This window comes from Erpetoichthys calabaricus, chromosome 11 (assembly GCF_900747795.2).
Source record: "Erpetoichthys calabaricus chromosome 11, fErpCal1.3, whole genome shotgun sequence".
Lineage (NCBI taxonomy): Eukaryota > Metazoa > Chordata > Cladistia > Polypteriformes > Polypteridae > Erpetoichthys > Erpetoichthys calabaricus.
The window spans coordinates 63,130,277-63,146,196 of NC_041404.2; the positions used below are offsets into that span (position 1 = coordinate 63,130,277).

Sequence of the window (15,920 nt, forward strand, 5' to 3'; positions counted from 1 at the left end):
TCTATCTATCTATCTATCTATCTATCTATCTATCTATCTATCTATCTATCTATCTATCTATCTATCTATCTATCTATCTATCTATCTATCTATCTAATTAAATGTTAACGGTTGAAGTGTTTAAACTACCACAGCATCTTGAGGTGAATTCACCCTTTCTGATCCCGAAGTGAAATTCGCTCTTTTTGAGGACGAACTTACCTTCCCTTCCTGTCTGTCTGTCGGTCGGTCGTCATTGTGCACCTCAGCAGCCCCACGACGCACAGACCTAAAGTTTGGCGGTCTCTTTAAGTGGGCGGGGTCTATACTACCCGCCGGCCCAAAGCTGTAATCTAATTGGTCACCAACAACCAATAACAATTAGAGATACCTCCACGTGAATCGTGACACTGCGCTGAGTGGCTAGCCGATTGTTTTCAGACATGGCGGCGCAGATGGACTTGGTGGAGATCAAGCGGCAGTTGTGTGGAATCGTAGTTCTGTGCAGAGAACGCGGACTGGCGCACAGCTGCAAATGGTAAGGTGCCAAGATAGGGGACAGGCCGGGGACCGTGGCGAGAGCGCGTGTTTAACAAAGGGCCGGACAGAGTGACACGGAAATAAGGCAAACGAGCAAGGAGTGCCCGTCTTGTCAGGGAAGTAGCGGGAATTCGTGAGGAGCTGAGGTAGGGGACGCTGGCCGGGCCGGCTTAGAGAATGGGAGACTGAGAGACGGAGGGGATGGCAGGGGAAAGGCTCTGCACACCCGGGTCAAAGGAAACGCGTGGAAAGGCAGTTGATCATGCGAGGGAAAAGATACGAGAAAGAGAAAGGAATGGACTGAAGTGCGACAACACCACAAGACTGTGGGACTGAAACGTGGACAAAAACTATCGATACGAGAAGGTCCGGAGGTGTTGTATTCTTATTTTGAAGCATTAACTTCGAGCAGTTTACGTCTTTTTGTATCGATGTGCCAAACAATAACAGACAGCATTAAAACTGCAATTACATGAAGTCCGGCGATGCCCGTCTGCTCGTCGGTGTTTACTTGCGATAGTTATAATTTAAAGTTGTTTGTCTGATGAATTTGCTGTCATAAAAGCTTTTGTCATTGTGTTTCATTTTAGTTAAAAACTGCACTGATCCCAGAAGGAAATTGTAGTGTTAATGAAAGAAATGCACACCGACATCAGCCAGCTATACTGTACGTGCAGCCCCACTCAAGTCCGAACAGGGCCTTCCATATACAGTACAGTGCGTGTGTATCATCGGCTTTATTTACTGACCTGTGGTCTGAAAGGAAAACACCGCCGGTGACACTCCCTGGAACACTTGGGTTGTGCTGAAGGGGTTCCCCACGGTGTCTCTCTGTGCCCACCTTCAGAGTCCATGCCAGTCCTAAGGGCACTGCCAGCGTTCCACGTTTACCTATTAAGTCTGTTGGAATGACTTTTTCAAATGTAACTGCCCTCATAAGATTATGTGAAGTGGCACCTCTGTAAGCACAGACTGGTAGAACGCATGCAGCAACGTTCTGCCCACACCGAGGGACCCTCAGCCTCCCAAGGGGAATGCGGTATGGCTTTCTCTCCTGTTTTCACAGACAGCTTTGTGGCATTGCAGATTGTGGTCTGCCTATTAATCCACGACAGTAGGTAAGGGCAGTATGGTGATTTAGCTGTTACACTTGTAATTGACCGTCCATACATTCTGGCTAATTGGCAGCTTTTTGAAGTTATTATGTTGAAGTAATGTTGAAATCCATTCTAAAAGTGTGTGTTGTGAAGTTGTACTTTGGCATTTTAAAAATATTCATCTGTATGAACAGGAAGCACATTTTCCAAGAAGTATCCAGCTGCAGAGTCAGGACAGTTTTAGGCCTTCAACATATTCGAGCACTTCACACACTATGAGGCCAGAAACCTTTTTGGGTTTATGTGAGAAATGCAACATTTATTTTTACCTGTTGTGTAAGTGTGCAATTAAATGATTTACTAATTGGATTCAGTGGACACTTTTAATGTTATGTGTTGCTTTACCTAGACTTACTCTAGACCTAGCTGACTTCTGAAAATGCACATTAGAACATTAGTTACAATCTAGATGAGAACAGGCCATTCAGCCCAGTCCTCTCCACTTATTTCTTTCAAAAAAGCATCAAGTCGAGTTTTGAAAGTCCCTAAAGTCCTGCTGTCCACCACACTACTTGGTCGCTTATTCCAAGTGTCTGTCGTTCTTTGTGTAAAGAAAAACTTCCTGTTTGTCCGAAATTCACCCTTCACAAGTTTCCAGCTGTGTCCCCGTGTTCTTGGTGACCTCATTTTAAAGTCACCGACCCACTGGACTGACTCCCTTCATCATTTTAAACACTTCAGTCAGGTCTCCTCTTAATCTTCTTTTTCTTAAACTGTGAAGGCTCAGCTCTTTGAATCTTTCCTCATAATTCATCCCCTCTAGCCCTGTAATCAGCCCAGTCGCTCTTCTCTGGACCTTTTCTTGTGCTGCTATGTCCTTTCTGTAGCCTGGAGACCAAAACTGCCCACCGTATTCTAGATGAGTCCTCACCGATGTGTTATAAAGCAGAACCTCCTGTGACTTGTACTCCACGCATCAAGGCGCTATATAAACTGACATTCTGTTAGCCTTCTTAATGGCTTCTGAACACTGTCAGGAAGTCGATAGCTTAGAGTCCACTATGACTCCTAAATTCTTCTCATAAGGTGGACTCTCGATTTTCTGACTGCCCATTGTGTATTCAGACCTCACATCTTTACTTCCCACATGTCATTCTTTACATTTACGGACATTAAATTTCATCTGCCACAAATCTGTCCAAGCCTGTCTGCTATCCAAGTCCTTTTGTAATGATATAACAGATTCCAAATTATCTGCTAATCCACTTATCTTGGTATCATCTGCAGACTTCACCAGCTTGTTCCTTATATTCATATCTAAATCATTTATAGATCTATATCCGTAATGGTGCACTGCGAATACACTTGACTTCTAGTTTTCATAGTCTCCTTGTGTACGTTTAGCATTCGTTTGCTCAGAGGTTGATGTGTTTGTTCCTTCCTGAGCAGCTCTTCTGTACTCCACCCTAGCAGCCCACTGCTTCTCCTTTCCTCTGCATCTTTTCGCGTTAAAACTGATTAAGTTAGTTTTTGTGTTGCAATTACTTAGTACGTTTTCTTTAATTTTTCACTTAATCTGGCACTTAAGTCTTCAATCTTCCTCAAGAATGATTAGCGAAGGTGGTAGAGAATGAGAACGGCGCTCGTACGTATGCGCCGCACGGCCGCCCTGCTGCGCGCTGCCGAGAGTTGATTCTACAATAAAAAAAAATAAAAAGAGTAATAAAATCATCACCCCGAAAGCGATAGTAGACGTCACGTACTATATGTGTATCAAATTTCAAGTCAATAGGTGAAGCGGTTTGCGAGCTACAGGTGATATAAAATCCTGGACAGACAAACGAACAGCCATGGTAGCGTATTATAGAAGATGATATATATATACCTGTACAGGTGCTGGTCATAAAATTAGAATATCATGACAAAGTTGATTTGTTTCAGTACTTCCATTCAAAAAGTGAAACTTGTATCACCCTGCACTGCCACTTCTTTTAGTTTGATGCCCAGTCTCTCATGTGGCACCTCATCAAATGCTTTCTGGAAGCATTTCACATATTTATATAAAACCAATAAGAAAAGACACATCCATTCTGTGGTTTTACTTCGGATGCAGAACTGAGAGACCCCGATAGTTTAGAAGTTTAATAAATGCGGAGATCAAAATCTCCAAACTACCGAGCCCACTTGTTTGAGAGCAGGAACTCAGAGGAGGTGCGTTTAATATACGCGTCAGTACTGTGGCGAAAAAGGGGAGTGTCTCTTGGGAATGGGTGGGGTTAAAAGAGATGCCGCTAACAGGGGCGTCGGCTTACAGGCCTCAGAATGTCTCGGGTCGCTGAATCTGTCCGATGCCTCAGGCTGTCTCTTCTGCAGCTGGACTCTGTTGGATTGTCCCCATATTTCACATTTTCATGTCCATTCAGTTTTGTTTATATTTGTTTGCACTTTTTATTATGAAGGGGAAATACAAATTTTACATTTTCTTCATTCATTCATCCATCCATTATCCAACCTGCTATATCCTAACTACAGGGTCACGGGGGTCTGCTGGAGCCAATCACAGCCAACACAGGGTGCAAGGCAGGTAACAAACCCTGGGCAGGGCACCAGCCCACCGCAGACATTTTCTTCACGTAGTTTCAATTTGCATAGTTATGACTCTTCTAGATTTTCCTCCTTTTAGATATCTGACTATCCCTTGCCATTTTATGAGCTGGTTAAATACCAGTTTTAGGTGCATGGGCACTGGGGCCTATCATGCCAGCATCAGATCTTAGGGTGCAGTCTCACCCATCAGGGTAACTTAAAGTTGCCCGAGACCCTAAGACTTTTATAAGAAATCCGAACAAACATTCAAACTCGACATTGGGAGTGACTGGGGTGGAATTCAGACTTAATGCCATACACAGGGTCGCTGGGATACCCACTGTGAGCCCCTTTACCATTTAGATTTAACTTATTTGCTGTTTCTACATAGTATGTGTATATATTGTATCATTCCTCTTTATAGGGTGGTCTCTCCTAGAGGCAGGTCACAGTGTTCTTCTGTCTCCTGCTACCAGACGTTACCAAAGTAGAGCTGTACAGCTCCTCTGTCATGTCCGCTTTCCATCCTCTCACAATTGAGTTGCTGTAGTTTCCTTTTTGGTTGTTTTCTGCAAAGATGACAACAGCAGGTTAAAAATGTTGCTGTGAGGGTCTTAATTTGCCCCCTGAAGCGATGATCATCGGTCTGTGTTGGCGGGGCTCTGCTTCTTGTGTGACATCAAGTCACTTTTCAGAGTCTGCTCCATTCAGAGCTGAACATCTCCGTTACTAGCGGACTCCAACAGACCTGTCAGACGCACGCGTGCGAGAGAGAGAGCGCCGCCATGCAGGTGGTTTTTGTAGAAGGATGCCCATGTTATTCACAAAGAATAGAAAGGAGTGCAGAAGGTTGGTACAGCATGTGGCATTTTCACGGTCTTCCTTCGGCCTCATTTCTTGGGAAACGTAATATCTGATTATTTATGCATTGTATTGTGTGCATTTCTACACATTACTTGATGAGGACAATTTAAAAAGTAAATCCTTGACAAGTCAAGTAAAATGACTCCTTTTATTGGCTAACTAAAAAAAAGATTACAATATGTGAGCTCACGAGGCAACTCGGGCCCCTTCTTCAGGTGAGATGTGAAAGCCTGCATATTGTAATTGTCTTGTTTAGTAGCCAATAAAAGGTCTCATTTTACTTGACTTGTCACTACATTCACAATGGCTAACACGGTACAACACCCTAGGACTACAAAAGTAAAGCATTAAAAACTCATCTTAGTAATACAAGTCTTTATTAAAAATGAAGAAGACAATCTGTCCATCCATTTTCTAAACCTGCTTTGTCCAGTGCAGAGCTGCAGGCAGGCTGGAGCCAATCCCAGCAAACATCGGGTGTGGAGCAGGAGTAACATCTGGGCAGAGCACTGATCTGTTACAGGGTTAACACACACATACACACACGCTTTTTAGCATTGCCAGTCCACATAATCCACATATCTCGGGACAGTGAGACACACAGACCCGGGGAGACCATGCAAACGCCACACAGGTAACACCCCCTGGTCATCATGTTGCCAGGCAGCAAAGCTTTGGAAGTAAATTCTTATATTCTGTAAGTGCCTTGAGCGTGGGAAAGGTGCTATATAAATGTATTATTATTACTATTATTAATTCTTCCATCATTAAAGTCAATCGGGTGTCCTTGTTGACACTTCCTGCAGTGTGCCACTCCCCTCTGCCCATAGATGAGCCAAGGAGCTGGCCTAAGGAGCTAAGGGGGATAGGGGGCGCTTGAGTGTCCAGTTTGTAACTCTGAGGGCTGGGGCCCAGTGCCTGGTGAGTGTCCCCACCGCAGGCCAGTGCTAGCGGCTGAATGTCAAGGCGTATCACAGTCTGTTTGAGACGCGTAACGTTCTCCCACCCATGGAGTCCCATTAAGACCAGAAATGAAAGCAATAAAACGAGAGTAAAGAGGTGCTGGCCCACTTGCCCTGCTGGCTTTTTGTCCCCTCTCTGCTCTGTGTTTGTCATTATTTAGTATGTCTGTGTATGAAGTTGTTTCTGTTCAGCAGGCTCGGTAAGCCTGATTGTTCTTTCAAACGTTATTGGTTGAATTGCAGATGTTAAACACAGTGGGGACTTTGTAAACCCTATTTTATTTGACATTTTCTATTGGGTGTTGCCTCCTTTGACCCTTCTCCTTTGTTCTGTGCACATGAATGCAGTCCTGGTGTTTTAGAGTGTAAAGCCCCTGGCTAGTCGGTGTTTGAGAGTTTGGCCGCTCACTCGGTAAGTCTCTCTGGGGGTTTGTTTTTAAAAGATGTCTTTCCCTTCTCATTTATCGTTTATTCTGTTTTGTGCTCCTTTTTTGATTGAAAGGCGCTCTAATAATTAAAGTCTGATGTTATCTGTTTTAGGGCATCTGAGCTGGCCTTCTGTCTTGAGCCACTACCTTTGAGCAAGCTGCCTCCTCCGGCTCAGTTCACAGAGGTATGTATGTCTGTTGTGGTCGAAATTTAACATCTTATTAAAGAAAGAGACAAACGTCCTCTGACAGAACAAGTCAGTAATCAGGCAGGAGAAAAGCTGCTCATTGGATCTTTTAATTACTCCTCGGCAAAATGTCTTCATTGAAAGCAGCCTGGCCAGAATGATCGGAATAATAGATGGATGGATACTTTATTAATCCCAAGGGGAAATTCACATACTCCAGCAGCAGCATACTGATAAAGAAAATATTAAATTAAAGAGTGACTAGCCGACGCCTGCCGTAGCATACGGTGGTGTAAGAATGGGAACAGAAAACAGTGGGAGAGGAATTCAGAAATCGCTGTGTCAAAAACATACAACTGTCCATATCCTGGAGAGGTAGAAGTGTTAGCGTATAGTGGAGAGATTTGGTGATACATTTGCCCGTGTATTTTCAAACAGTGTGTGGTCCGTGACCAGGAGGTTGAGTTATCTGTGCACCCATGGAAGCAAACACTAGAGAAGAGTTGTGTTCTCGAATGTGTTCACGATCATTTTTAGCTTGTGATGTTTGCTGTGTAAGAAGCTGCTGTAAAGACACAGGTGGCTCCCGCAAAGGTGGTAAAGCTACTTTACTGTCGTGGCAGCGCCTCAAGTACTTGTTGGATGTGTGACGCTCAGCAGGCCAGTATAGTGCATGACATGGAAGAGGACAAATAGGAATTAAGAAATGCCGTGTCGGCGGCGTGTGGGTGGGACCGGTTTTGAAGTGGAAGCAGGACGAACCAGAAGAGAAATATAAAGAAGAGATAACAATGCAGGTATAACAGACAATAACTTTGTGTAATGTTAACGTTTACCCCCCCCGGGTGGAACTGAAGAGTCACATAGTTTGGGAGAGGAACGATCTCCTCAGTCTGTCAGTGGAGCAGGACGGTGACAGCAGTCTGTCACTAAAGCTGCACCTCTGTCTGAGATGATCCTGTTTAGTGGATGCCGTGGATTCTCCATGATTGACAGGAGTCTGCTGAGTGCCCGTTGCTCTGCCACAGATGTCAAACTGTCCAGCTCCGTGCCTACAATAGAGCCTGCCTTCCTCACCAGTTTGTCCATGGGTGAGGCGTCCCTCTTCTTTAAGCTGCCTCCCCAGCAGACCACCGCGTAGAAGAGGGTGCTCGCCACAACCGTCTGATAGAACATCTGCAGCATCTTATTGCAGATGTTGAAGGACGCCAGCCTTCTAAGGAAGTATAGTCAGCTCTGTCCTTTCTTGCACAGAGCATCAGTATTGGCAGTCCAGTCTAATTTATCATCCAGCTGCACTCCCAGGTATTTATAAGTCTGCACCATCTGCACACAGTCACCTCTGATGATCACGGGGTCCATGAGGGGTCTGGGCCTCCTAAAATCCACCACCAGCTAATTGGTTTTGCTGGTGTTCAGGTGTAGGTGGTTTGAGTCGCACCATTTAACAAACTCATTGATTAGGTCCCTATACTCCTCCTCCTGCCCACGATAGCAGTGTCATCAGCGAACTTTTGCACGTGGCAGAACTCCGAGTTGTATTGGAAGTCCGATGGCTGAACAGGACCGGAGAAAGTACAGTCCCCTGCGGCGCTCCTGTGCTGCTGACCACAATGTCAGACGTGCAGTTCCTGAGACGCACATACTGAGGTCTGTCTGTAAGATAGTCCACGATCCATGCCACCAGGTATGAATCTTCTCCCATCTCTGCCAACTTGTCCCTGAGGAGCAGAGGTTGGATTGTGTTGAAGGCGCTAGAGAAGTCCAGAAACATAATTCTTACAGCACCACTGCCTCTGTCCAAGTGGGAGAGGGATCGGTGTAGCATGTAGATGATGGCATCCTGGTCAGAATGGTCTGAGAAACAAAGGATGGAGGGTTATTTTGTAAACTGAATTTACATCCAGTGTCAATCAGGTTGGTTTGTTGGTTTCCATCCAAGTGACTTCTAGAAAATAAAAGTCTGTTATATTATATTCTGGTTCTTCTTGTACCTTTTGAGAGGAGCTACCACCCTTGAAGTTTCTGTGCATATAACGACTATCCGTTCTCGTTGTTTATTGGACATTTGCTGATTTCAGTTCATTGTGCATATCTCACCAGCCTTTTTTTTGGTACATTCTTCTTCATTCATTCTTCTTTACTTGACCATCTCAGTATTTTATTCTTATATTTCAGTGTACTTATTATTGTTCACTTGATCTTTATCTCGTTTCCCACATCTATTAACCCTTTATGCTATTTCTTAAAGATGAATGCTGCGTTACCCTAAAATTATTCTTCCACACGGTTTCATCTTCCTTACCCGGCTGTGCCCACTTTGGCGCGGCCAGTCGTGCTCCATGCCTTCTGCATTGATTTCTCAGATGTTTTTCATTCCCTTTATGACGCCAGTGAAGTGTGTGTGTGTGTGTGTGTGTGTGTGTGCTGCTCTGCACTCTTTTAAGATCAATTCCCAGGTGATGGGCTGTGAATGTCATTCTTTGCTTCTCCCTCTGCTCGGAGGATTTCTTTCTTTGGCGCTCCTACAGGGGCCGATTATTTGTGTATTTGACTGGTTGTAATAAACTGCTCCAAAAAATGAAAGGACCCCTTTTGAATCCGAGTATCGGTCAAGTAGCAGAGGGGCTTGTTCATCAGTTTCAGCTGCTTTGGTGCACTAGAGGGGGGGCAACAATGAGACGACCCCCAAAACAGGAATGAATGGGTTAACAGGAGGCCACTGACATTTTTCCCTCCTCATCTGTTTTGTCACTCATTTTACATTTGTCTTCGGTCAGTGTCACCACTGGTAGCATGAGGTGGGCAATACCTGGACCCAACAGAGCTGGCACAGATGGTCCAACTTCTCCAGGATGGCAGGCACATCAATACGTGTCATTGCCAGAAGGTTTGTCGTGTCTCCCAGCACAGTCTCAAGGGCATGGAGGAGATTCCAGAAGACAGACAGACAGGCAGTTACTCTAGGAGAGCTGGGCAGAGCCCCTCGTAGAAGGTCCTTAACTCATCAGCTGGTATCTACTTCTTTGGGCAAGGAAGAACAGGATGAACAGGATGAGCACTGGCAGAGCCTACAAAATGACCTCCAGCAGGCAGACAGGCCACTGGTGTGAATGTCTCTGAGCAAACGGAAACAGACTTCATAAGGGTGGCCTGAGGGCCCGACTATGTCCTCTAGTGGGCACCTTGGAGCTCGATTGGCATTTACCATAGAATATCAGAATTGGCAGGTCCACCACTGACAGGCGCCCTGTGCTTTTCACAGATGAGAGCAGGTTCACCCTGAGCACATGTGACAGATGTGAAAGGGTCTGGAGAAGCCGTGGAGAACATTATGCTGCCTGTAACATCGTTCAGCATGATGGGTTTGGTGGTGGGTCAGTGATGGTCAGTCTGGGGAGGCATATCCATTGGGCAACGCACAGACCTCTACAGGCTAGACAACAGTGGGCACCTTGACTGCCATTGGGTATTGGGATGAAATCCTTGGACCCATTGTCAGACCTAATGCTGGTTCTTCCTGGTGCACGACAATGCCCGGCCTCATGTGGCGAGAGGATGACGGATTTGATCCTATTAAATGCCCCCCCTCACCCCCACACTCACTCACCTGACACCTCTGGGTGGGACATTATGATTTCGGTCCATCTGACACCTCAGTCTGTCCAGGAGCTCCGTGATGTCCTGGTCCAGATCTGGGAGGAGGTCCCCCAGGACACCATCCAGAGTCTGATTACGATATTGTTTGGCATACAAACTATGGAGTATGATTTGGAGTTGCTGCAGTGAAATTTGGGCACAATGAATGAGGTTGCCTGCCGCTGCATCATTTTTTTCACTTTGGTTTTTGGGGGTCCCTCAGCCATTTTCATTTCTTCCTTTTGTTCCTCACACATTACCATATCCGTAGAGATAGCCAGCAGGAGATCTGATGTGTTTTCAAAGTCTTCCTTTCATTTTTTTTTTTGAGCAGTTTATTTAGAATTGGGTCCATGATAAAGTTGGTACAAAGTCATGTAGTGAAAGCAGAAACCTTAACGTCTTTAAAAAGACGATCTGGATGAGATATGACGACAACTGAGCTACGAGCTAAACACGCAGAGCTGGACTGACTGAATCGTCTCTTCTTGTTAGTCCATTTCACATCTGCTGTATAGACGACTTCCCATTTAGTTAAAAAGGTGAAATTTGGCAGGATGGTACATCGAGGGCACTAGGTATCTGCTAAGAAAGGACATTTCACTATATCGATGTTCAGGGGTAAGCTAATCCCTCCACCTGCTGCTGACTACTGGCACTATTGGGTGCAGATTGGCGTTTGTCCTGGTTATCTATTCTGCTCATTGGCCTCTTGGCGTGAAGCACTTTTACAAAAACGATGAGCTGGGGAGAAGCAGGAGGGTGCCGGACCCCTGGGCAGTGTTTGGTGCTGTGAAGCACTACTCACAAATAACGAGGAGTGTGCTGGAACTCCCAGGAAGTATGGAGCACTGCATCAGCACATAAACGATGATCCCTTGGTTGACCTGTGGAGTTTTGGGAGCTGTGGCTGAGTAGCCAGGGGGTGAAGGGCAGCTGCGTGAGAGGGGGAGTGAGCGGCATGATAACGGCTGTATGGCACTTCAGAAGGGGGCATAAAGAATTACCAGGGTTAGTTCCAAAGAATACGCATTCCTGTTGTGTTTTGATGTGGCCATCGACAAATGCCAAGTCGCTAGAATAAGCAGGAATGTGTTTACTTGTGAATAATTGTGTATACTGTGTTCAAAAGCAACTGGCTCCAGGATCTAATAACAGTAAAATTATTATTCTATGACTGATGCCCTTACCCAAGCTGACTTTAAAACCTTGGAGATCTTATTGGTTCCATTTCTTTTGTTTTTCCAATTGGAGTACAGGGAAGTGATGTGACCTGCTCAGGGGCAGACGGTGACAGTAATGGGACTGAGCCTTGGACCTTAAGATTTGAAGGCCAAAGCCTAAACCACTACACTACACTACACTACTGTACTCTACTCTGCACTGCCTGCCCAAAATAAATAAAAAAGGGAAAAGCACTTCCGCTATGCTCGCTTAAGTGATGGCACTTTAACTGAGGACCGTTGTCTTTTCAAATTTCACAGCTAGTGTTCTTATACGTGCTTACTTACTTACTTACTTCTACCAGCTGCCAACTACCAGATGGTGTTGAAGTTTTGCAAATGCGTCTCCATGTGAAGCGCTGTGCCCATTCCATGTGATTTTGTCCATAGCCCTCTCTGTGAGACTCCATGGACTTGCAGGAGATTCCCAACATATTCTCTCCTACTGATCCATTGACTTTCACTTGATACACATGTAAGTGACAATTCTGGGCGCCATTGGAACACATGAGCTAAACCATCCAAACGGTGTGAATTAAGACCTTAAAACACCAGCAACTGGCCGGTGGCTTGGTGCTCCAGTTCCCAGACATCGCCAGCCTGCCTACTCGCTGCCTGTGTGGAGTTTGCACGTTCTTGTGGTATAGCGGGTCCTCAGCTCAGATGAAGAAGCTCAGTTTTTAAATAGATAATCGCCGCCTTATAGAGGGAGCGTGGTAGTCTGGCCAGAGAGGTTCTCTGTAATGCTATTTGAGGCGGGCGTTTCTTCGCTTAGGTGCACAGCTGAGGAATCGTCCACATCAGTAGAAGCCGGGAACTGCTAATCGCCACACCTGAGCCACGACCCCATTCTATATAGTAGGAGCGCGAGTGCGGAGGGGGGGGGGGGGGGGAGAGAAGAAGGCGTCAGAAATCAGGTGCAGGAGCGAGCAAAGGCAGGCTCAGTGTCGACGGCAGAAAGCGGCTAAGAAGTGAGCCCTAGCAGGGTGATCAGCTGGCACCCGGGGCAGTCGGTAGTGGTGAGGAGCAGGCGTGACCGGAAGGAAGATGGCTCACCACGGGAGTCAGGAGGCTTGGGAGGTGGATGCCCTAGTCGCCGGGGAAGCCAAGTCTCGGTCTGGGGAGAGCAGAACAAAGCCAGGGATCGGGAAGCCACCAGACCAGCAGAAGTAGGAGAAGGTCAGCTGCAGGTAAGGCGACTCCCTCGGTGCAAAGCGTGGTTGGGAGAAGCAGATGTTTTAAAGGACTGCTTCCAGCTGTTGGAACCTCCACTGCCTCAGCCCTGTTTTATTGGCTTATTTATTTATTAACATTCTTTTGAGAGCGCTGCAATATTTATTTGGACACTGTTTTGTTGGATTGTTTTAATAAAAGCACTTTGCACCTTCCCCTTGCTTCGTTGTGTCCTCGCTGATCAGCTCATCCGGTGACATTAGTGACGGTGTCGGATTCAAGAGCTCCCAAAAGGGAGATGGCAGCAGTGGAGCAGAACCCGCGTCGTCACAGTCCTTTGAGTGTTTGTCAGCTCTTTGGTTTTTCTGTCACATCTCGGAGACGTTTGAGTAAGTGGTGGTTTTAAAATCTGACAGACATGAGTGACAGTAGCTGTGTGGGTGGGCCTCGTGACGGACGGGGACCTGCTTAGATTGGTTAAAGGGAGATTTCTAACCAGCTGAACTATGGGAAGAAAATGACACACCATGGAAAAGTTAACTAAAGTATGTAGGATAATGGTTCGAATTGGAGACTTGTTTTATTTATTTATTTTAATCATTTAAGGAATCTATGCATTTCAATTGAATTAAATTAATTCTTCTATGAACGCCCCACCATTTTATTTTTAGTCAAAATTAAAGTATTTTTTTAGTGCAATTTTTTAATGAAATCGTGTCACTTAAATCTTTTTTTGTATATTTTTAGCCACCCTAATGCCACACAGTCCTTCACTTGGGTGAGATGGTGATTTGACAGAAATGACGTAGTGACAGAGTGGGATCAAACCTGCGATCTTAAAGTTGAACGTGACATTCATTCAGGTTCATTTCGGAAAACTCTAAGCACAGTGAAACGTTACACGTGTGTTTGTCTGCTGGAGAATCAAACTTTGAGTCTTTCTTAGAGATGCTTATCCACTGAGCCAATTTTGGCAAATCACTGTATATAAATGATGAAAAATTGGTAAAATTAAAAAACTGTTTGTGTATGTTGGGCTCGAACCTTTGACCATTCAATTGAACATCCAACACGCTAACCCCTTGACCAATGCTGCCTAACTGTCTTATTGAAATAATTGGACAAGACTTCAATACCAATTAATCAAAATGATTTTTTAAAATTGTCTACAATGGCCTACCTTTTGAGTGCTAATGACTTGACTAACTCTAATTTTTCAGATATACAGAGCATCCAGAAAGTATTCCCAGCACTTCATCACTTTTTCCACATTTTGTTATGTTACAGTCTTATTCCCAAATGGATTAAATTAATTTTTTCCTCAGAATTCTACACACAACACCCCATAATGACAACATGAAAAAAGTTTACTTGAGGTTTTTGCAAATTTATTAAAAATAAAAAAACTGAGAAATCACATGTACATAAGTATTCACAGCCTTTGCTCAATACTTTGTCGATGCCCCTTTGGCAGCAATTCCAGCCTCAAGTCTTTTTGAATATGATGCCACAAGCTTGGCACACCTATCCTTGGCCAGTTTGGCCCATTCCTCTTTGCAGCACCTCTCAAGCTCCATCAGGTTGGATGGGAAGCGTCGGTGCACAGCCATTTTAAGATCTCTCCAGAGATGTTCAATCGGATTCAAGTCTGGGCTCTGGCTGGGCCACTCAAGGACATTCACAGAGTTGTCCTGAAGCCACTCCTTTGATATCTTGGCTGTGTGCTTAGGGTCGTTGTCCTGCTGGAAGATGAACCATTGCCCCAGTCCGAGGTCAAGAGCAGGTTTTCATCCAGGATGTCTCTGTACTTTGCTGCAGTCATCTTTCCCTTTATCCTGACTAGTCTCCCAGTTCCCCACAGCATGATGCTGCCACCACCATGCTTCACTGTAGGGATGGTATTGGCCTGGTGATGAGCGGTGCCTGGTTTCCTCCAAACATGACGCCTGGCATTCACACTAAAGAGTTCAATCTTTGTCTCATCAGACCAGAGAATTTTCTTTCTCATGGTCTGAGAGTCCTTCAGGTGCCTTTTGGCAAACTCCAGGCGGGCTGCCATGTGCCTTTTACTAAGGAGTGACTTCCGTCTGGCCACTCTACCATACAGGCCTGATTGGTAGATTACTGCAGAGATGGTTGTCCTTCTGGAAAGTTCTCCTCTCTCCACAGAGGACCTCTGGAGCTCTGACAGAGTGACCATCGGGTTCTTGGTCACCTCCCTGACTAAGGCCCTTCTCCCCCAGTCGCTCAGTTTAGATGGCCGGCGAGCTCTAGGAAGAGTCCTGGTGGTTTCGAACTTCTTCCACTTACGGATGATGGAGGCCACTGTGCTCATTGGGACCTTCAAAGCAGCAGACATTTCCCCAGATTTGTGCCTCGAGGCAATTCTGTCTCGGAGGTCTACAGACAATTCCTTTGACTTCATGCTTGGTTTGTTCTCTGACATGAACGGTCAACTGTGGGACCTTCTATAGACAGGTGTGTGCCTTTCCAAATCATGTCCAGTCAACTGAATTTACCACAGGTGGACTCCAATGAAGCTGCAGAAACATCTCAAGGATGATCAGGAGAAACAGGAGCCACCTGAGCTCAATTTGGAGCTTCACGGCAAAGGCTCTGAATACTTATGGACATGTGCTTTCTCAATTTTTGTATTTTTAATAAATTTACAAAAACCTCAAACTTTTTTCACGTCATTATGGGGTATTGTGTGTAGAATTCTGAGTAAAAGAATGAATTTAATCCATTTTGGAATAAGGCTGTAACATAACAAAATGTGGAAAAAGTGATGAAGCGCTGTGAATACTTTCCAGATGCACTGTATGTGTGTTGGCTAAAAGCACACATATATATATAAAAATATGGAAGCAAAGGTCTGTGTTACGGTTTGCATATTAGCAGCTGGAGAGCCACAAAGGGAGAAAAAATGAACCCCGTATCATAAAGTAGTTTTTATTCCTGAGCTTTCAGCCCCTACCAGGAGCCTTCATCAGAGGATAATGCTTAGACTTACAAGAATCAAAGACAATATATAACACAATTCGTTTGGGGGGGGTGGTACAGGTCGTAACGTTTTATTTATTATGAACATGTTCTAATTAAGTTTGCATGTGCTGGATTTATGTCCAAATGTCTGTTAATGACGTTTTTGTCTGATAGCCAAGATTCAGCCAGTTCTCTGGCACTTTTTGTACTGGCCTTAAATCATACTTGTACGTGTGTGTGTGTGTGTGTGTGTAAT

General features: G+C 45.1%; 1 protein-coding gene across 1 annotated transcript in view; it reads left to right on the forward strand.

The window, feature by feature from the left end:
• The first annotated feature begins 396 nt into the window (after window positions 1-396).
• Window positions 397-15,920, forward strand: part of cdc23 (CDC23 (cell division cycle 23, yeast, homolog)) — a 37,223-nt gene continuing 21,699 nt past the window's right edge. Inside the window, exons 1-2 of the mRNA XM_028813193.2 lie at window positions 397-517; window positions 6,569-6,641. Of these exons, the coding sequence (XP_028669026.1) occupies window positions 423-517; window positions 6,569-6,641 (168 nt within the window). The 5' untranslated portion in view covers window positions 397-422. The remainder of the gene's footprint in view (window positions 518-6,568; window positions 6,642-15,920) is intronic.